Source organism: Choloepus didactylus, chromosome 7 (genome assembly GCF_015220235.1).
Source record: "Choloepus didactylus isolate mChoDid1 chromosome 7, mChoDid1.pri, whole genome shotgun sequence".
Taxonomy (NCBI): domain Eukaryota; kingdom Metazoa; phylum Chordata; class Mammalia; order Pilosa; family Megalonychidae; genus Choloepus; species Choloepus didactylus.
The window spans coordinates 124,727,789-124,751,363 of NC_051313.1; the positions used below are offsets into that span (position 1 = coordinate 124,727,789).

Here is a 23,575-nt window from a genome sequence, read left to right on the forward strand (position 1 = left end):
GTAAAGAGAAAAAGGGTAAATTGACCTTAAAATGTAACTTTATGCAAGCAGGCAGGAAGTGAGAGGCTCTTAGTCTCACAAAAAGAGCAAAATGTAATTGTTCAAGTGTTATTCTAGTCCTTCCTGCACCACCCCCCAGGTCAAAGTAACCTGTTCCTGCATCTATGCTCCCCCTTAGGAGGGCCTTTGTCTTAAACTTTTTTAAAAGGCTTTCTGCCCTTTTTGCATCACTTGGTTGTCTTTCCTGTGAATGTGATGCCTGCCTGGCCTCAGAGAGCTGTCATGATCTCTCCATGACTTCTCACCCTGTAAGTAAGCCCTGAATAAAAGTTCATGTATCAGAAAATGCTCGTTGTCTTCTTTGGCCTTCGGACTGGCATGGCCCTCTTGGGCTGCGACACCACCCTAACATCAATATAAAGTCCTCAAGGGCAGAGATTTGTGTCTGTTTTATTTAACTCGTGAAAAATAAATGTAAAGTACCCGGAACTGTGCCTGGCCCATGCTAAGAACTATATAAATGTGTGCTATTATTTTGTTCACTATACTACCCTAAGGTCCTAACAGGTTTGCAGAATGAATGAGTGTGAACACCATAACTTGTTTAGAAGTAGGGAAGCAAAACTTATTTCTGGAAATAAGAATGTAAACACTTTGGTCTCTAGCAGTAGGTGCCAGGGAAATTTATTTTACGTTAATTATATGAATTATAATTAAAAGTGTAGCCAGTCAATTTTCAGATTCATTCATTCAACAGGAACTCTGCTAGGTACTGAGGATACAGTGGTGAGCCAGTCACATTTCTTGTCTGTTAGCCTCACACCAGCCCTTCTCTGTCCTGATCTGTGAAAAAAGTAAGGAGGCAACAAATTCCATTTCCCAAGCTCCTGTTGCCAATGGGCAGAACTTGTTGGAGATCAAAAGGGAGGAGGATGGTTAAAGGTTTTAATGCTTCAGTTAATACCTAAAACTACAGTTATGTTCAGAGAGTTTTGAAATCATGCAATGCATTTTTATCAGTTTAAGAATTCACTCAGAATAACCATATGCTTTATTATCCTAATACAAATAATTTACATGAAGATTCCTTAAATTTCTTTCCTTCCACATTCCTGAAAACTTTGAAGTACCAAGCCTTGGAAATTGGCATAAATTATTGTTGACTTGGATAGATCTGCAAAGGATTTTGGATGATGACTCAATTCCTAATAAACAAGATACATAGAGCAGTTGGAAATATTTCACAACGGCCAAACCATTAATTGTGAAAGTTTACCAAGAAGTTTTGCTATATTGGAATTCCAGAGTTTACACTGATGTTGTTGGAAGGGTATGCTGCTGCCAGAAATTAAGTTAGAAATGTGAATAGATATAAAAATGAAAGCATATTTCTATAATAAGGAGCAGTGACAAATTAACAAAAATATTTGCAGGAAAGTAGTCATTCAGAACTATTTCTGTAGCAGCAACTCCACTTGAAATATACATTAAAAATACTATTTATGACTAAAAACAAGCTTCCTTACTTGAATGCACAAGAATGAAATTTTCACTGTCACGAGAAGAAAAAAAGTCTACAAAATACGTTTATAGAAAAGTAGGTTGTTAACTTAATAGTACCACACAGGTGATTCAGGAATCAGTATAGAAGACTAAGACTGTCTTATACTAATTTTGAACATAAGTAATACTTGTTATAAATATTTGGTGTGAATCCAGTGGCCTGAAGGAAGTTTGAACTTAGCAGACATAAGCATTGATGCACAGTCTGCTACATGGTGGGAGAGGAGGGAAAAAGATACTGTCCCATAGCTTTAAGGGCATTTGGTTAGCCCCAAGAGAATCAAACATGAGAATCAAGCTGCTGAGCATAACAATTTATTTCAGAATCAATCGTTTCACTCTGACTTGATCACTGATTTTCATACTGCCTGAATGGGAAAGTTTTCTCCTATGAAGTTGCAAAATTAGTGTCAGGATAGATTAAGTAAAAAATTGAATTCCACAAATGGTGCACATTCTCAGTGACTTAATGATAAAGAAGCTGTTCAAGAAATTCTTATTAGAACTACTGGACTGGCAAGGAAATATGGATTCTTTCTATCACAGAAGCCCCACCCTCACTGGGCAAAAACTGCACTAGACTGAACCAGAATCTAGAACCTCAGACAGGAAGACACAAACACAAAAAAGCTTAGTTAGGAATACCTCAAAAATCTAGACAACATATTTTTAGAGCTATAACGATCATCTTCCTGATAAATTTAATACATGTCTACTAGCACCTATGTGCAAGGCACAGGGATGGGGTAGTGAATAAGACCTTATGAATCTCCCAACTAGTGGAGGATTCATTATTGACAGGATGTTCACAGCAGAAGCCCCCTAATCAAGCCATCCACCCAAGGGATGTAATAAAGTGCTGAGGGCAAGTAGCAGGTCTGAAAGCCCACTTAAGTCCAATGGATTAGAACAAATCATTTTAATTCCTACCTTTTCCAGGCAACACTCTCATTGCTTCCTATCAAACAAGTTTCTTTTCTCAGTCACCTTCTAGAAACGAGAAGATAATTCATCTGAGCCAGACTTTACATTTTCTAATACCTTATGGTGTTTAGTGGTAAATAAAGCCCCAACCCACAATTTCTGTAGTCAGGAGGGGCAGTAGAGTGGCTTCAATTAATGAGGAATGAGTGGCAACTTTGGTATGTACTTCATGAGTCAGTGTGACAGAACTTTTTTCCCAACATGGCTTCTCTGATGTTGAACAAGGTATGAAGTTCGGGTGAAGCCTTTCCCACATGCATCACACTGATAGGGTTTCTCTCCAGTGTGAATCTTTTGATGTTCAGTAAGTCCTGTATTCTGAGTGAAACTTCTCTCACACTCATTACATTTATAAGATATGGGAGACTCAACATTTCGCTCCTGGATTTCCATCTGACCATGACTTTCCCAAGTCTCTCCATGTTCAGGATTTTGAGCATTTTTATTGCCACTATGGATCCTCTGATGTCTCAGGAGATGTGAACTCCGCCTAAAGGCTTTGCCACACATGCTACACTGGTATGGTTTCTCCCCAGTATGGATTCTGTGATGTTCAAGGAGGCTGCAGCTCTGGCTGAAGGTTTTCCCACAGTCATCACACTCGTAGGGCTTCTCTCCAGTGTGGGTTCTCTGGTGTTTGATAAGGTCTGAGCTGTGACTGAATGCCTTGCTGCAGTCTTCACACTCATATGGCTTCTCACCAGTGTGGACTCTCTGGTGAATGACAAGGGCAGAGCTCCCAATGAAGGCCTTGCCACACTCTTCACATTCATAGGGTTTCTCCCCAGTGTGGATTCTCCTGTGCTTACTCAGGCCTGAACTCTGAGCAAAACTCTTTCCACATTCATGGCAGTAGTGCCGCCTACTCCCTGTGGGAATTTTTTGCTTTCTTTGTAACCTGCCCTCCTGTTCACTAGCCTCTGCATGTGTAAGTATCTGGGCAATGTCTTCACCCAGGTGGTATGCTACCTCCCCAGACTCTTGCACTGGATGTTCCTCAGGTGGAGGCAAGTCCTTCATCTCAGGCTGTATTTCACCACCTGAAACAACAAATACCCAGCAATCCTCAGTTATGCCCTGTCATGGGAGGAAAGTTCTGTTATAAGTACCAGGGATGCAAGACTTACAATGGTCTATATATGCCAGATATGAGGACTTGAGTGCAAGAATAAAGATGGGAAGGGGAAGAACAGGCAGAGGGAGACCTGAGAATGGGAATGGGTCCACTGGAAGAAGGTACAAACTGGAGATGGAGGGAGTGGAGGGGGGTGGTAAGGGCCAAGGACTGGCCAGCGATACATGTGGAGGCTTTACATTCTAAGACTAGGAAGACAGGGCCATACTTCTAGGATTAGATAGTAAAAGGGCTGAGCAGAAGGCAAGAGGCAACAGGGCAAATAAAAGGGTTTTTGATGCATTTTGCAAGAAACAGGGAAAGTGGGGACTCAGAAATTGATTACTGACTAATGAAAAGGGAAGTCGTCTCTGACATTGCCCAGGCAGAACAAAACTCTGCCTCTGATGAGCTGTGCGAACTTAGACAAGTCAGGTCATCTTTTCTGTCTCTGTACCCTCATCTCTAAGGCCAGGGTCTGCAATCAGTCTCTTAGATCACTTCTGGCTCTCACTCTCTATGGTCCCATAGCCCATTTTCTGAAGAGACCCTCAGCTCTCTCATCTCTGAGGCCCTGGGAATGGGAAGAGAAAGGAATCAACATTTACTGACATCTACTTTGACTCAGGCCTGTACCAGTGGTTGAATCGACTTCATTCCATTTAACCTGACTACAGCATTGACAGGGCAGAGAAGAAAGCAAGTCAAAAGGTTTAAAGGAAGTAGCCACTTAACTAGTGATTAATAACAGGGATTTAGAAATGACAGTTCTGAAACCAAAAATAATGGGGTTCAACAGTGTCTTAACAGCCCAGTAGTAAGGAAGCCAAGAAACCTTATGAGAAATTAATACCCATCAGCCTTACCCAGGGAGATCAGGCTGCCACAGTTCTCCTGCCTTTCCTCTCTGTAGAGGTTCGCCTGAGAAGAATCCAGCCAGGCCCACCCAGGGGTGACGGTCAGGGTCACATCTTCCATTTTCAGCAACCCCTGAAACAATAAATAATCCTACCTAGTCTCCTTGCCTAAGACCACTCCCAAGCTGGGCATTACAGTGAGGGGCATATGCAAAGAATGCACGTCCTCTTAAAGGGGCTCTGCAAAAAAGAGTAAGCATGACACACCTATACCTACCTAGCCCGGTCTTAATATCTTTATTAACAAAACAGTCATTAAAGTAAAGAAATATGAAGCACATTAGGATAAATATCTTCATAAACATAAAAGATTTGTGGTATGCTTTTTTGGAATAATAGGGGCAGGTCTGATATTCATTTAATGATTTTTAAAATACAATGAAATCTAGATCTGGGATAGAAAATTCAGGGATAAAAAATGAACAATAGAGAGAGCCTTAAACACTGACATCTTTAAGCAAAACATGAAAGACTGGGTAAGAAATTAAAATCCAGGTTAAGTAAAGATTGTTCAGATCACAATATAAACAAGCTAAGACTAAAAGGACATGCCTCATCTGTGCCTTCAAGTTTGAGCTCCTTGGGGGCAGAATCCATGTCTTTATATCCTCACTAATAGGACAATTCTTAAAAGTTAAAATTTTTTTTTTTTTAATTCTTAAAAACAAAATAAAACCAAAGAGGCGGGGTAGGGGAGATCTGGGAAGCACAGACAGCATCCCAAACTGGCAGTGAAACAGAAAACGCCCCTTAAGTCGCACCAAAATGAAGGCAGACAATAATAAGCTTAGGATAGATAAGAAAACTCAAAACCCATGTATGTGTTTAGGATGAGGGTGGAGAGGGAGTGTGGAAGAAGAGAACTTCCCAGGAAGCACAACAGTAGTGAAGGGGACCCCAGCTCACCTGGGACTCCGGGATGAGCCTGGAAGCTCCTTCTGCATCTTCTCTGCAGCTCCCTCCTGGGGCAAGCCCAGGAACCTGGAGAACTAAGAAGAAAAGAAGCTATGGATGAGATTTACCTTGGCATTAAGCCTCCTTGCCCTGTGAAATAAATTCCTGCCAAACAAGTTTATACAGCGTTTTCCTTTCCAAAACACTTTATCCCTAGCAGCTCCAATCTTAGAGCCTCAGAAATCTGTGCTCTGTGGATATACAAAAAAACATGCAAAAAGGCAGGATCCTTGGTGGGAGTGGTGAAATGAAAGCAACATAAAAACAAAACAAAAAGCTTTCCATTCGAAGATCCGTTAAATTTTGCTGGGAGGAGGAACAAAAAAGGATTTTTGGTTAAATTGGCTTTCTGCTTTGGTTTTGAAAAACTAAGAGGGGTCAGACAAGGTGGTGCTTAGAAAGGCAGAAAGGGGAGTCTTTATATTGAACTTGGACAGATTCAAGGCAAAGAAGTAAAGAAGATTTTCGGGTTTCCCTATAGGAGGTGAATTTTGCAAGGATCACAAAACAAGTTGGTCCAGGCTAGACCCTCTGCTGAGAAATAAAGATTGCGCGTTGGCTTGCATGTCCCAGTGTTATGTGTCTTGGGGATCTGCACACACATCCAGAGCACTTGAGAGAACAACCTTGGAACGTACAGCCATTTCCAATGGCATGCTATTCATGCTGTTCAAATAACAGTCCTAGAGTTTATTAGACTTACACTCTTCAATTTACAAGAGTTCCACAGATGGCTGGCTTTACAGATTCTGCCCTGTTTCCTTCATAGCACTTACTACTGTCTGAAACTGTAGTGTCGATTTGTTTATTTACTGTCTTCTCTACTAGAAATGTAGGCTCCATTGAAGACTGGATACCACACAGGAGGTAAATAGAGAATGATTATTACCAAACTTAAATTTTTATAAAATCTTAATTACTATGTCCAGGCTTGGTAAGGAAAGTTTCCCCCCATTGCATTTGAAAGTTCCCTTTTAGTTTCATTCTCAAAATTAAGTCAATCTGTGATAGGCATATAAAGTAACCGTCAATAGATCTGTGCTTTTAGATGACCCTTAAAGAAACTGGATGAAGTCTGTAGAATTCATACCATCCAAAAGGTAATCCTCACCTCTGTCTTGTAAGGGCTGGCATCCCAGAGGTATATGCTTGAGCAGAGCTTTCATCGACTGGAATTGGCTACTTTGTGACCTCTGGGCTGATGTCCGCAGTGCCATTTTGCAATAAAGCAATTCTTTTCCCCAGTCACCGCCTGGGACCTAGAAGTCATTCATTTATTTTTATTTTCATATATTTATCAAACACTTCTACAGCACCGTGTACCTCTTACTGTTTCTAAGAGCTTTACAAATATCAACTCCTTTAACACAGACAACAACTCTATGAAGTACATACTATTATTATCTTCATTTTACTGATGGGGGAACCAAGGCACAAAGAATTTAAGAAACTTGCCCAAGGTTACCCAGCTAGTAAGTGGCAATGCTAGGATGACAGAATGACTCCAGAGTCCACGGATCTTCAGTATTACTCTTTGCTCACTCCTTACATATATTTTGCTTTTATGAAAATCTTTTGGGAAATGGTGCTAAATTCTCAGAAAATAATATTATCTTTTTTTTTCCTGAAAAATGAGGATAATAATTTCTAGCTTGTAGGAGTTTGGGAACCAGTAAATAAGATCACAGTATATGATCACCTAATACAGAGCCTAGCATATATGTCCTCAATACATGCAGGTTTCTTTCCAGACATCTGTGTAGTTAAATCAGTTTTCAAGTTACTTTCATGATCATTAGATCATGTGCAGATCAGAATTTCCCAAGTCCTCTGTAAAGTATGAAGAGCTAAGAGACTTGATATGACTTTTCATTGTTACAGGGCTCAGTTACAGTAGAGCCAAATCAAGAACATTGGTCTCCTGGTCACTGGTTAGAATGCCTTACTCTGGTCACACATTCTCTGAAGGAACATGCACAACTAAGGAACAATGAACTAAGGAGGTATGAGCAGCACTCAGGGCTTTGTCACCAAGAGGAACTGCCAATGTTTTCACATCACCTTACAAGCAGGTAAATATCAAAACCATTAGTGCTTATGACCGCTCAGAAATTACTAGAGTTAATAGACCTGCTCCTAGATATTAATATTTAGTGCATTAATAAAAAGGCACATAGAACTTTATCACAAATTTAACATTTTGCTGACTTCCTTTTAAGCCTTTTTCTTTATGCTTTTAAAAATATTATCCTGAGAAGGAATCCAAAGAGGTTTCCGCTACAAAAAAAGATTAAGAACCCCTAATCTAAAGGAATGCCGCTCACTCTGATGTTGAAATTGCAGGAATAAACAGACCACGGTTCTCAGACACCAAACCAGTTCTCTCTACCTGCGGCATCGGCTCATCCGGCTGCCTCTCCAAACACTCCAACAGAACCACCACCTCCTCTCCACTCTCTGGATGCCGCTCCCGCACCCAACTCTGCAGCTCTCCCGGCAAGATGGTCAGGAACTGCTCCAGCACCAGCAGCTCCAGGATCTGCTCCTTGGTGTGCATCTCAGGCAGCAGCCACTGTCGGCAGAGCTCCCGGAGCCGGCTCAGCGCCTCGCGGGGCCCCGCAGCCTCCGGGTACCGGAAGCCCCGGAAGCGCTGGCGGGAACGCTCAGGACCTGGAACCCGGCTGCCTCGCAGAGTAGCTTCTTCTGCAAAGTCAGAAGCCTCTTCCTCCTCCACTTTTATGACCAGAAGCCCCATCTGGTTCTCTGCAGATTGGGCATCCAGGGCTGCATTTTCCCTCGATTCTCTAGCCATTCTGAGCCAAGGTGGTACTCGGACTTCACTGTAGCTGGGAGCTGTGTTTCTCCGGATAGTTACTGAAAGGTGGGAAATCACTATTAACGAGTAAAACACAAGCGGTTCCCTCCCCGCATGCCCAGGGCCCCCGGAGAACAACTGTGGAGACTTCTTCCCCAGGAGTGCATCTTCAATTTCATCCTCTGTACCACCCCAACCCTAAATCCCAGAGTCAGCACCCTAAAGGATGTCCTGGGAGTGAGGCTGGGCACCCCTAAACACCCAGACTAATTGGGAGAAAAGTTGAGACTGGCAAGAGAGACCCTTCTGTGGGGACCCAGGCCACCTCCTAGAATCTCTAGGAAACTCCTCTCAATGGTTAATTGGCTTGAATTTGTCCCATTAGCAACCACATCTGCAGTTGGCTGAATTCTAAGATGGTCCCTAAAGATTTCCCACCCTAATCACCGACTTTGCATAGTATGAGATAAAATGCCCAGACTGCAAAGAACTGAATTTTGCCAACAACCTCATTGAGTTTGTAAGCAGATTCCTTCCCAGATCTTCTAGATAAGAGCCCTGCCCAACCCACACCATGACTTCAACCTTAAGCGGAGAACTCAGTTGAGCCTGAACCTCTGACATATAGAACTGGAAAATAATAAATGGGTGCTGTTTTAAGCTGAAACATTTGTTCTAAGTTGTTATGTAACAATAAGAAACTAATACCAGGTCCTTATGTGCGGTCAAGGGACTGCAGGGAGGGGAAAGAGAATGAAAAGATGGCAGGCCCTCAATCAGAAGAAATAAGACTGAATCTTTAAAACCTGGAGAGCTGATGGTGAGGCTCCCAATTCTCTCTGATACGAGGCTTGTCCAAACAGCTGGCATAAATCTGACACAAAATTTAGCTGGAAAGTATGGCTTCTCTGGAGTCCTCTGAGCTTTGGGCTGGAGGACTTTCAGTCTCTCTCAGAAGGAAGCAGAAAATATCACCAGGCACTTGCTCTGGAGTTAGTAGCTGGCTCTGGTCCTTGTCACTCCCTCGATCTTTCACTCTCTTTCCTCCTTCCAGTGGCTGACTCTAATCCTCACCTCCCAGTCATCCTTCCACACAGTGTAGGCAGGAAATGGCCAAGGTTACTGAGACTGCTCCTGCAGAAGTTACCAGAGATGCACCCCACCCCACCCCCTGCCCACCAATTATCACCTTCCATGGCCTCTCAGGCAACCAGACTGATGCTAGTGTCCACTTCCAGAAACTCTCTCATCCCTGGCTTCAGGGATTCCATTCTCTCCTATATACCTCCTGTTTTTTTCCCAGCTCTCCCTCACAGTCTAGTTTGGCACACAGATTCCCAAGCCAGGCTGCCTGACTTGATAATCCTGGCTTTACTACTTACTATCTCGGTGACCTTGGTAAATTACTTAACCTCTTGGTGCATCACTTTCCCCATCTGCAAACAGGGATAGTAATAGTAGATAGGAAAGTCGTAAGCATTAAGTGAATTTGTGTGTGGAAAGACTTACAACAGTGCCTGGCCTGTGGTAAGGGCCATGTGAATGTCAGCTAATAGTGTTACTCACTGACCTTTCTCCTTTTAAGTATGGGTGGGGCTCTGGGGTTCTATTCATGGCTGCTTTCTCTCTTCAGGTTCTTCCCCTGTTACTATCTTTAACCACTTGCAAGACTTTAACACACATTTCTAGGATGAAGCCTCCTGACCCCTATCCTGAGCTCCCTCTCAGACAGTTCTATCTGGAAATCTTGCAATCTGGAAACCCTGCAAATTCAATTCTTCCCTCCTAATCTATTCCTTCCCTAGTGTGACATTCTCAAGAAACAGCAGCATCACCCACTGGGTTTCCTCAGAATCTTCTTTGACCCTTTCTTCATATTCAGTTGCCATATTGAATCACCTTGTCCCATCTCTTCCACCCCTGGATTATCTCTCAGATCTGTCCCCCTTTCCCCATTCTCACTGCTCTCACCAGGGCCCAGGCCCTCATTATTTGTCTCTGGCCTACAATGTGCTTCCTATCCTTCCCTTCCTACTCCATTGTTCTAGTTTGCAAATGCTGCCGGAATGCAAAACACAAGAGATGGATTGGCTTTTATAAAAGGGGGTTTAGTTGGTTACACATTACAGTCTTAAGGCCGTAAAGCGTCCAAGGGTACCTTCACTGGAGTATGGCCAATGGCATCTGAGAAACCTCTTGTTAGCTAGGAAGGCATGTGGCTGGCGTCTGCTCCAAGTACTGGTTTCAAAACGGCTTTCTCTCAGGACGTTCCTCTCTAGACTTCAGCTTCTCTCCAAAATGTCACTCTCAGTTGTTCTTGGGGCATTTGTCCTCTCTTAGCTTCTCCGGAGCAAAAGTCTGCTTTCAACAGTCATCTCCAAAATGTCTCTGTAAGCTGCAGCTCCTCTCTCAGCTCTGTGCGTTCTTCAAAGTGTCCCTCTTGGCTGTAGCAGCTTCCTCCTTCTATCTGATCCTATATAGTGCTCCAGTAATTTAATTGAGACCCACCCTGAATGGGCGGGCCAACACCACCATGGAAATTTCCCAATCAGAGTCATCACCCACAGTTGAGTGGGGCGCATCTCCATGGAAACACTCAAAGAATTCCAGTCTAATTAGCACTGATAGTTCTGCCCACACAAGATTACATCAAAGTTAATGACGTTTGGGGGAACACAACACATCCAAACTGGCACACCCATCTTCCAGGCTGCCACCAGAGAGCTCTGTCTAAAATACACACCTAGTCAAGTTATTCCTTTGCCTAAAACTACTAATGCTCCTGCTATCGTCTGGGTAAAGCACCCGTTTCTGAGCACATCCACTGCTGATCCTCTGGTCCCATCAATTGGTGACAAACTATAAGAACATCCATATGGTCATGCAGGTTGTGCACTGCTCAAAGTGCCCAGCCAACGGAGCCAGTGGTGGCTCAGATACAGTTTGCAAATCTGAGGCCTCTAAACTGTCCTCTCAGGGGAGATGCCACCCCCCCTTTAAAAATATATACAAAGGTTCTCTGAATTGTGAAAGAGATCAGTAGCCACGATGCCAAGCTATATTCTTAGTACAGTATTTACTGTCATGCTTCCATGCCACTGCAGGGTAAACCGTGCCCAGGCTCTGAAGCCCAGCTTAAATGTCCCCTGCTCTGTAGAGCCTTTTGCAACACCCTTAGACAGAATTAACTGTTTCTTCCCATGACACTTCCTATCTTTCTTGCAATATAAGTAAGATGGCTTATGGAAAGAACACATCAAAAATGCTCAATAAACTTAATATTTTAAAAAACAGTTAGCTGTTATGCTGCATCCTTGTTATCTATTTTTTTTTTTACTATTTTTAATTGAAGTATATTCACATACCATACAGTCATCCAGAGTGTAAAACAGTTGTTCACAGTATCATCATATAGTTGTGCATTCATCGCCACAATCAAATTTGAACATTTTCATTACTCCAAAAACTTATCTATTTTAAAATATTTCTACCCTGCTTGTGCTGGTTTGAATGTATTATGTCCCCCAAAACACCACTATCTTTGATGTAATCTTGTGTGGGCAGACATATTAGCATTGATTAGATTGTAATTCTTTGAGTGTTTCTGTGGAGATGTGCCCCACCCAACTGTGGGTGATATTGGATAATTTCCATGGAGGTGTTACCCCACCCTTTCAGGGTGGGTCTAAATTAAATCACTGGAGCCATATAAATGAGCTGACAAACAGAAGGAATTCAATGCAGCTGAGAGTGACATTTTTAAGAGGAGCTACAGCCAAGAGGGACACCTTGAAGAACGCACTGGAACTGAGAGAGGAGCTTCAGCTTACAGAGACATTTTGGAGATGGCTTTTGAAAGCAGACTTTTCCTCCAGAGAAGCTAAGAGAGGACAAATACCCCAAGAGTAACTAAGAGTGACATTTTTGAGGAGCTGAAGCCTAGAGAGGAATGTCCTGGGAGAAAGACATTTTGAAATCAGAACTTAGACCAGACACCAGCCACGTGCCTTCCCAGCTAACAGAGGTTTTCCGGATGCCACTGGCCATGCTCCAGTGAAGGTACCCTTTGTTGATGCCTTACCTTGGACACTTTATGGCCTTAAGACTGTAACTTTGTAACCAAATAAACCCCTTTTATAAAAGCCGATCCATTTCTGGTGTTTTGCATTCTGGCAGCATTAGCAAACTAGAACACTGCTGGACTGAGTTTCTTGAAAACAGCTCTGTCCTTGTCTAACTCATTTTTGTATTCAGCAGGCCCTGACACATAGTAAGCACAGAATAAGTTGTTGAAGTGAAAGGATGAATGAATACAAAAGCATTAGGTGAATAGTTATTTCTGTAAAGCATTCTCAACCTCAGCACTTGTTGACATTTGGGGTAGGTTTAATTCTTTATTGGTAAGGACGAGGAAGGAAGGAGTTTGTCCTGTAAATAGTAGGATATTTAGCAGCACCCTTGGCCTCTACACGCTGAATGCTAGTATCACCCACTCCCCAGTCATGTCAATCAAAAAACATCTCCAGACATTACCCCCGGTTTAGAACCATTGCTGAAAAGTGTGAAAGTATGAAGTTCTGAATGACAAAACCTGCTGACCAGTCTCAGAGTCACCAATTTAAGGGAACTTAGGGACCTGAGAAGAGAGTTACCTGGTGAGTGGGTAAGGACAAAGGTTGCTTCTAAGGAATTGAGGCTGGCAAAGCAGGGACTCCTAAATTTCCCATGGTTGGACACCAGGAGTAGAAGGATGGGCAGACAGAGGCCAAGGGTGTGCTTGTCTCCTGCAGACATACCTGGGGAGTACATGGGTGTCCACGAGGAGTAAAGGAAAGGGAGCTCTGCCCCTCCCTCACTGTGAGTCTCAGAAGTCCAAGGCTGCAGAGTAAGTGGCAAATGGGCATTCAGAGGCTGCCTAATAAGGCTCACAGGAGAGCTAGCAGGACCCATAATCGAATGCCAGAACCAGACGGGTAAACTACCTTGCATCCTAGTTAGAGATACAGGCACTGGAACAGCCTGGATTCAAATCCCACTTCTAACACATTAGCTTTGTAACCTCGGACATGTTACTTATTAACCACTCCGTGCTTCAGTTTCTCTCTCTAAAAGGAGGATAAAAAAAGGATCTACCTCATGGGGTTGATATGTTTGTTAATATTTGTAAAGCACCTAGAACACTGTCTGGCACATGGGAAGTACTTGTTGAATAAAATTTAAGAGGTGAAATTATAGATTGGTCCACTCCAACTTTTGGACAGGCAGGTAGAAAAATTCCTTCCCAACACACCCTTAGCAACCACAAATTGGATAGGCTCAGGAAAGGGAAAGAAAGAGAGGGCAGGAGACACACACTCTTGACTTTCATAAGTAGTTCCCAGAAGCCAGGGGAGCTGGGTGGACCTGGCCACAAAGGGAAGGTAGCCCTGAGATTCCTTCAAAACTGAAGGGGCTAGATTTTAGTTAAGAAGTGTTTGCAAAGTTATTTGACTGGACTGAGATGTAAGTCTTCTCTTTACCCAGCGAAATGGATGAGTTAGAAAATTCAAAGTCAACAGAAGTTACTGGGGGAAAAACAATTCCCAAACAATATCTTCCTGAGTTTCCATTCCTCGATCCAACCATCTACACTTCAGAGGATGACAGAGAAGGGCTGAAACTTAGGAAACTGAGAGACTGCATTAGTTGTTACAAATGAAAAATACCAGAAAAAAATTCCTTCTAATGAGCTGTCACAGGAGATCTGGAACCCCATATCTGAAGTTATGTTGTAAAGATAAAGTGAACCTAAATATCCTCAACTTTCTAGATCCAAATATCAATGTTCAGGTGAAATACAGGAGCAAATTAAATTAAAGGTTCTCAAACTTCTACTTGAAAATTCTACTTCTACTTTGCTGTACATTAGAATTATTGGGAAGCTTTTAAAATATCCTGATACCTTAGCTGCAAGCCAGATCAATGAAATCAGAATCTCTGGTGAGGGTCTCAGACAACGAAAACTTTTAAAATTCCCTAGGTGATTCAATTGTGTAACTGAGTTTGAGAATAAATTAAATGATATTAAAAAGAAGCAATCAGTCAAATCCAGACTGTGAGACATTTTACAGGGCAGAAGACCCAGGTTCTTCAACAAAAAAATGGCATCTGGGAAAAAAAAAAAAAAAGGAGTGGGAGAGGATACTGTCATAGGTCACAAGAGAGTGAATAGATAGAAATATCAACGAAATGTAATGGTAAACCTTATTTAGATCCTGATGGGGGGGGATTTAAGATGACATATTTGAGATGAATGAATGGAAACTTTAACACAATTATATTAGGGAATTACTGTCAATTTTCTCAAATGTGATAGTGATACTACGATTATGTTAAGAAAAAGTCCTTATTTGTAAGAGATTCACACTTAAGTAGAAGTGCTTGTGGGTGACCTGATATGATGTCTGGGTGTCTGGGGTTTGCTTTAAAATACTCTATTGGGGGATGGGGGTGGGGGACGGGGGACAAAGAAAGGAAAGAGAGTAAGAGGGGAAAGGGAAGGAAGAGAAAAGAAGGCAAGGGAAAGAAGAATGAAAGAAAATGGTAGAAAGATGATGACTACTGAAACTGTGTGACAGGCATATTGGAGTTCATAGTAATATTCTTTTTATAATTATATATATTTAAAATTTTCCAAATTTTAAAAATAAATAAATGAACAAAATCACCCAGTCCTTCCTTCCTGAATACTACAGTTGAAAGACATTTATGTGGGGCCAAGGGAGGTGAGAGGGAGGGTGACAACCCAGGTCAGAGTGAGTCTGAAGCACAAGCAACGGAGCGTATCAGAGGGAACAGAGGCTATAGCAGGAAAATTAACATTGATACATCTCTACCATCTATTCCGCAGACCCCTTCCACTTTTATCACCTGTCTCATTGGTGATCTAAGCCCATCTGTGTGGAGTGAGAAGGCACCAGATTGAGAGTTAAGCTACAAAGAGGAAAGGTGATCAAATAAGTAAATACATTGAAGATGATGGGAGCCAGGTTTCTTATTGTCAGAGAACAGAGTTATGAATTTTGAAAAGAGAAAGCTAGAATGCAACCTGTAGTGTTGGATTGGAAGTAAGGGTGTCAGTGTGACTCAAGGTTTCCAATTTTATAGATACATATAGAAACAAATATAGATGTAGGCCTGTATACATGTATATACACATACACACCTGTACTGGGAGCCTCCTGGAGGCTCTGAAACCTTGGCAGATGTCCAGTGCTGAGCAGGACCCTGATCTCTGCTCACATCAGGGACCCCAGTCCTAACCATCAAAAACCTCTCTCACTCCTCCTGAATAAGAGGAGTGAAGGAAAAGGCATTTCAAAGTCTTGAAGCTACTATAAGTTTGGCCATCACAACATGCAACACTAACCAGTTTGGGCTTTTGCTTGAGATAAGCTCTTCTTGAGAATACCTTGTTTTCCCTCCAAAAACATGGGAAATCATCCATTACAAAGAGAACTGATAAATGACAACTTAAAATTCAGAGAAAGAGGAAAAAGATTCAGCCACCAAGACCACTCACCAAAGATAGTACAGTCATATTTGGAAATAATAGTAATAAAAATAATAATAGCAAATCTTTAAATCGTGCTTACTCTGTGCCTGGTACTATTTTAAGCGCTTTACACATATTAACTCATTCAATCCTCACAACTCCGTGAGTTAGGTGACATCAGTATCCCCATTTGACAAAATAATAAAATAAAGCACAGAGAGGTAAAGGGTCTGGCTGCAAGTCACACAGCCAATAAGTGACAGAAGCAAGATTCCAATCAGGCAGTCGGACTCCAAAGCCCAGGCTTTTGTCCAGTACCACAACAGTAATTTAAAAACCTTGGCACTGACCTTGTCTCCAGGCAGAGAAAAATCTTAACGGCTCCCATTTTCAAGGCTTGTCTGTGACTGTGACCCAAGAATCCCCAGACTCCAAACGCCCTAAGGTACCGAACCAAACAGCCGAAAATGGCCCCGGGCAAGGGGCACCCGACAGGCGAGAGAGGGCAGACCCCCTACAGCCCGGCCCTCCCCGAGGTCTCCCTCCCAGGGAGCCTGGGCTGCTGCAGGGGCTGGGAAGGGAGGGGCTCCACCACCCACAGGCGTAAACACGCCCCTACCCGGGGGAAAACCACTGAAGGAGACCGAGACGCACGGCTGGAGTGGACGCCCACCGGCGTCCCCCACTCACTGCATACTCACAAGTGTCCGAAACTAGCGAACCACCAGCAGGGCTGGGCACAGAAGCCACTTCCGGGCCTCTCTAGCCACCTCCACACTGACACTCGGTCGTTTACCAGCTCCCCGCCCCTCCCCTCCTCTCCCCTCCCCTCTTGCTATTACAGAGTCCTTTTTAAAAATGTTGTTTCCAGCTATAGCAAAGGGAGAAAAGGAAGATTCCGAACTCTGTTTATAGTTTGCTACGTCTGCGAAAAGACAGAAGAAAGTAACAAGGACTTAAATTATATTCGCTTGTATGTTCACAAAGAAACCCCGGAAAGATAAGTGAGAAAATTACAAACAGCGGCTACCTGTGAGGTGTTAACGGTTAGAAACTGGGTGAAAAGGGGGACACGGGTGAGAGGAATAGTGTTATTCTAAGCTTTTAAAATATATTTGAAATTTTGGAGCTGATTCCATTACCTAATTAAAACATTAAATATAAATGCGTAGTAGTTTTAAGGAGAGTGTCGAATTGTTTACATAGAAACCCAAGATAATCTAACATTCAAATTATAACAGTTAATGAAAGAATTTATCAAGGTTGCTGGATTTTAAAAAATCATATTTATGATTGCATTACCCATCACTAGCACAGGTTAGAAAAGGTTATTTTTAAAAGATAGCCATTATAGGAGCAAAAAAATACATAAGATACCTTAATGGAAATATTACAAAAACCTTATTTATTAAGTAAGGAAAGAAGATAGTGGGGATATATACTATGTCTAGGCATAGGAAATTTCATTATCGTAAAGATGTCCTTCCTTTGTAAATTAATACACAAATTCAGTGTAATGCCAATCAAAATCCCAATAGTGTGTTCCATGGAACTTTAGTTATTCTGAATTCATAAGGAAGAATGAAAGCATGAAGAAGATCCAAAGAATTTTTTTAGTAAATGAAGGAGGTGCAGAAACTTATCCTACCTGATATTAGGATTTATTATTAATGTATAGTAGTTAAGACAGTGTGGTACTGGCACAGTTATAGCCAAATGGAACAGAATTGAGGGCTGAGAAACAAATATGCATGTGTTGATGCTTGATACATGACAGAAGCAGCATTATAATCAGTGGGGAAAGAAGCTGTTTGACAAATGGTACTGTGATGTTTGGATATCCAGATGGGAAAAATGTAAAATTGGGCTCCTACTTCACCCATGCACAAAAATCAATTCCACTAAGATTAAAGACTTAAAAGCCTAAAAGTAAAACTTCAACAGTTTCAAAAGAAAATTTAGGAGCATTTCTTTATGACATGAAATATAGCATGATTTATTTTAAAATACACAAACAAGGTTCACACTCCCTTTATACAATGTATGGATGGATGAATAGAGAAATGAGGACAAAAACTAAATGAAAAAATGAGGATGGGATGGGGTGGTGGTGGAATGATTTGGGTATTCTTTTTACTTTTATTTTTTATTCTTATTTTTATTCTTTTTGGTGTAAGGAAATTGTTCAAAAATTGATTGCAGTGATGAATGCACAACTATATGATGGTACTGTGAACAGTTAATTGTACATCATAGATGATTGTATGGTATGTGAATATATCTCAATAAAAACAAATTAAAAATACACAAACACAAACTGAGGAAAAAATAAACTTGACCTCCTAAAAAATTAAAACTAAATAAAAAGACACCAGATACACGTGGAAGAGATAAGCAAAAGAATGGGAAAAGATATCTATAACATGCATAATCAACAAAGGATCAGTACACAGAACATATATTGAACATCTACAAGTAAATAAGAAAAAAGTCAATAATAAAACAAAAACTGAAGAATAATATGCACAGGAACTTCACAGAGGAGGAATTTTGAATGACCAATGAACATAAGAAAATATGCTTAACTCAGTAGCAAATAGAGAAAGGCATATTTTAAACTATTCCCATAGCTCATCAAAATGTTTGTCTTTTAATAACATTTGATAATTAGAATGTAAAAAATTAGGAACTCTCATACACAGTGGTGGGAGTGTAAATTGGTACACACATCTTAGGAAGCAATTTTGAAATATACAGTAAACTTGAAAATAACATACACATTGACCCAGCAGCTTCAAATTATCTAACCTGTAGGAGCTTTTGCACATAAATAAGAATGTTAATTGGGTGACTGTCCTAAGCCAGTCACAATTTTAGATTCTCAAGATACAACAGTGACAAAAGATACAAAGATCCCTACCCATATAGAGCTAATTTTCCAGTTGGGGTTGGCAAAAATTAAATACTAAGTAGAATAAATACCTAAAGTAGAATGGAAGTAGATGAGTGCTATTGAAAAAAATAAACAAACAAAATAAAGTAAAATAAAATCAAGGTAGAGAAATGGGAAATCCTGGAAAGGGAAGGGGCTAGCTACAGTATCAAATAGGAAAGTCAATGTAAGTCACATTGAGGAGGTGACATTTCAGCCAATATCTGAAGAAGATGAAGGAATTACTCCTGTGCATATCTGAAGAGAAGTGTTTCTGGTAGAGGAAACAGCAGAGGTTTGAGGAAGAGGGTGGCGTTCTGACTTAAATGATGGCTGTGGCTGCTGTATTGAGAATATGTTGTAGGGTAGCAAGGACGAATCAGGAAGACCATTAGTAGGCCATTGCAGAGCTGGGGGGAGAGAGATGATGTCTCAGACCCGAGATGTAGTTATGAAGGTAGTACGAGTTCTGTATATATTTTGGTGGTAAATCAACATGATTTCCTGATTAATTGGAAGTGGAATGTGAAAGAGAAACTTGACAAATATTTCCAAGGTTGAACTGAGTAACTAAGATGGGGAAGATTTGGGGTGGAGAAAATTTGGAGAGTGGGAGTCAAGATGTGGCTTTTGGTCAGGCTAACTTTAACAAGTTCTGTCAGTCATTTGTCTATTTACTTTTACATTAATTCTTCACATTTGTCTGCCTGGCTCTGTATCTCCGGGAACTGCTTTTCCCAAATTTCTATACAGGAAGGCACAGGAGGCACAGGAAGACTGGAGGGCAAGAAGAGGAGAGAGGCCATTAGGTGTTGCTCCCATGCTCTTTCAGTGCTTTGGGCAGTGTCTCCAGCCTTTGCTATTCAGAAACCAGGGGGCAAAGAAGTCTGGACCCACACGTTGACATATTAGGATATAAATACTACATAATGATCACTGATTTAGGTTGTACAACACTGTTTCAGAGTATCATCTTCAAGTTGGATCTTTGGTTGTGATTTCCAGAGATCATTCCATTGCTCTGTCTGGCCAGCAGGTTCTTGGTGGTAAAGTATGTGATAGAACCAGTGGATCTCATGGTCATGTGCTCACTGCTGCACCTGTCTTGAATCAACATGAACTTTTTTGAGGTTCTATGTCAGTGGATCAAGAGTTCTGTATGTTTTTGGATAATAGTGCTAGCTGAGGGCTATGAGCAGGAAAGCCTAATCCATGCCCAAAATATGCTGCCCTTTCTAGAGTAGAAGGGGTCTTATATAGTATCACTTGCCATCAAATGGGATTAGTCCCCTCACAATATGGCTCCATATTAAAGACTGTTTATTCATTTCTGTGCCAGAAAATTGGACATTTAGCAGTAGCTGGACACTGCTGATGACAGGGAATCCATGCTGTTGGGCCCTTTCTGCTATCCTTTCTAACTTGTTCATGAGTCTATTGTTCCATCACTGGAGTGGTCAATGACAGAGGCTGGCTGATCTAAACCAGCTGGGTCAGTCTGTCTGCTAATTTGTCTATTATTTCTTCTATAGCAGATATTCTATGATGAACTTTAACATGTAATACAAAGAACTTCAGACTTTCTCTAACTCTCGTAAGTTCATCCTGTGCCTTTTCCCCAGACCTTCTTGATTTCAATCTTCTAATCTCTTTTCTTCCAGGCCTGTACAAACCAGCCATGACATTCACAACTGTCCATGACTGTATACATATGCTTACTTGTGGCCATTTTTCTTTCTGTCAAATAGATGACCAAGTGCACTGCCCACTGGATGGGATTCACCTGACTGCTGATTTTCAGGGGCTCTAAAACAGCTGCCATCCATCTTCAGCTTGCATTGACATACCAAGCCAATTCATCTATAACCCAAATTCTGCATTTTTCCTCCTCCATCAATTGATCATAAGGACCCTCCACACAACCACCACCACCACACGCTCGTATAGCCATAGGGGTGAGCTGAGGGAGAGGTGCTAGTGCAAAAAGATGAATAAAAGGGGATTGTGGGCTACCAATTTACACAATTTACTTGTGCATCCAGCCCTGTGCATAGCCAGTCTTGGGTATACCACTCCCATCTTATGATACATTGTTGCTGTGTCCATTCAATCCTATATGTTGGTGGATCTGACAGAACCCAGTTTATGATGGGCAGCTCTGGCCAGATGATCTCTCTCTACCAGAGCACAGTAGTACGCTAGAAGGTGTTTTCTCAAAAGGTCTGTAATTTACTCCGGATGTTATAGCTTGCTCCAGAACTATAGGGATCTGGGTTGTGATTCTCTTATTAGGGCTTGTTTTGCACCCCACCCAGCATGTTTTCCACAGTAAATATCTGCAATACCTGCAATGCCTGTCATATAGCCCAAGCATCAGTGCTGCGTGCACTGCAGCCTGGACCTCCTACTTTAAAACCCACTCAAATCTGGCAGCTTACATTGCTGCTTGGTAAAAGGGTCAGAGAATTTTTCCCAAGTAGGAAATAATGCTGGTTCTAGAACCCGAAGAAGCAAACCAGGCATCTTGCTTCCTTCTTAGTGGTGGAAGTACAAGATGCAATAATTTCTTTTTACTTTAGAAAGGAATGCCTGGAATGATTTGGACATCTAAAATCATCACTTATGTGGCTGGCAACTGAATCTTCATTGTGTGTATCTTCCACCCCTGCAGCACATATATCTTACGAAGGCTTCCAACGTATTATCATCTTTTTCTCATGTGGTCTGAATAACATATCATCAATAGAATGAACCAACATGAAATCTTTAGGGTTGTGCACATACTCTGACTACAGTATGATAGAGGGCAGGAGAGCTCATAAAGCCCACAAGAAACAAACAGAAATGTAAACTTTTGTCTATCTCATGCAAATATGAACTGCTTCTGTTTCTCTTTTCCAAGAGGGAGGGAAAAGAATGCATTAACCAGATCAATGACTACATATTATATACTTTCAGCCATGTTAATCTGTTCTAGAAAGTATGTCTGGCATTGTAGCTGCAACTGGGCTACTATTTGGTTGAGCTTAAAATAATTAATTGTCGTTCTCCAGGATCTGCCTTGTCTGTAGAATCCAGACTGATGATTTAAAGGTGTGAGTGATGAGGACCGTTGCATTCTTTTTGTCTTTAAGAGAGGAATTAACCTATTTGTGCTGTGATTCTTTCTTTTTAAAAATTATTGTCGCCATGGAATATGTAGCAGTTTAGAAGCCACCAGATGACTTTCTCCACTATGATAGCTCTTACCCCACAGTTCAAAGGATCAATGTGTGGTTACTCCATCTCTCAAGTAACTTTCATATGTCCCATGATATTCATAGATAAGGGAAACGACCAGTGCAGGCAGAGGGGTATCTTGAATCTAATATGAGCCTCATCTGGGTCAGGACTTCATTTATTAACTGGCCCCATATGTCCAAACTCAGTTGGGGCCACAGTGATGCTTTGGGTTCCTAAGTACCAATGGCAACTCAGACTTTGTATCAATCAGTCCTAAAACTGTTTGTGTATTTCCCATTTCCCCAGTGGACATCTCACCAGGTTAATTTCCTGGACATTTATATGGATCCCTGTGTGGAAGGATTGGGGGAATCATTGCTATATACATTTGCTTTAGCATCATTAGGGTCTTTTCTCATGGAGAAACAGCCAGTTCTGACAACTAGCTCTGGTGCAGAAACTGCAGAAGGACTTGAGATGTTTTATTGGGGTAGTTACCCTTAGCCTTATCACTTATCCTCGATTTTCTTTAGTTATATATATCCAATAACACCATTTTTGGCTGCACATTAGTCTTGCCACTGGGTAAGCTACATTCTTTTAAACATCTCTATAGTTCTCTGTGGGTCAGGTCTCTCCGGCTTCTCCTCAAAACTTGCTGCTTTTTACAGTAATTTTGTAACCGAGAAGTTAGGATTTAAGTGATGATTATGATTACTGAATCATTATACAGATATTCCTTTTTTCTTTCTGGTATATTAGAGCAGACAGAGGGAAATACCTGAAATCTTTGAACTGTAATCCAACTGCCTTAATCTCTGATAATGGTGGTATAGCCTTTATCTTGTGCCATTGTGATTGTGAAAACCTTGTGACTGATCTTTATTTGTACCCATTTTATCTGTTTTTTCCACTTTCGAGTTTTATGGTCACAAAAGACAGCCCCTGATGTTTATTAATAAAGGGTCTTGGTCAATAGCAACTAAAAAAATCAAGTACCTAGGAATAAACTTAACCAAAGATGTAAAAGACCTGTACAAAGAAAACTTCATAACTCTACTAAAAGAAATAGAAGGGGACCTTAAAAGATGGAAAAATATCCCATGTTCATGGATAGGAAGGCTAAATGTCATTAAGATGTCAATTCTACCCAAACTCATCTACAGATTCAATGCAATCCCAATCAAAATTCCAACAACCTACTTTGCAGACTTGGAAAAGCTAGTTATCAAATTTATTTGGAAACTTGTGGCTTATTATAAAGCCACAGTTGCCAAAACAGCATGGTACTGGCACAAAGATAGACATATAGATCAATGGAATCGAATTGAGAATTCAGAGATAGACCCTCAGATCTATGGCCGACTGATCTTTGATAAGGCCCCCAAAGTCACTGAACTGAGTCATAATGGTCTTTTCAACAAATGGGGCTGGGAGAGTTGGATATCCATATCCAAAAGAATGAAAGAGGACCCCTACCTCACCCCCTACACAAAAATTAACTCAAAGTGGACCAAAGATCTCAATATAAAAGAAAGTA

At 41.3% G+C, this 23,575-nt stretch overlaps 1 protein-coding gene across 1 annotated transcript in view; it reads right to left on the minus strand.

The window, feature by feature from the left end:
- Window positions 1–692: 692 nt before the first annotated feature.
- LOC119540783 overlaps window positions 693–23,575 on the minus strand; it is a 71,702-nt gene continuing 48,819 nt past the window's right edge. Inside the window, exons 13-18 of the mRNA XM_037844728.1 lie at window positions 16,583–16,643; window positions 7,922–8,406; window positions 6,644–6,791; window positions 5,485–5,567; window positions 4,528–4,651; window positions 693–3,587 (exon numbers count right to left, since the gene is read on the minus strand). Of these exons, the coding sequence (XP_037700656.1) occupies window positions 2,722–3,587; window positions 4,528–4,651; window positions 5,485–5,567; window positions 6,644–6,791; window positions 7,922–8,406; window positions 16,583–16,643 (1,767 nt within the window). The 3' untranslated portion in view covers window positions 693–2,721. The remainder of the gene's footprint in view (window positions 3,588–4,527; window positions 4,652–5,484; window positions 5,568–6,643; window positions 6,792–7,921; window positions 8,407–16,582; window positions 16,644–23,575) is intronic.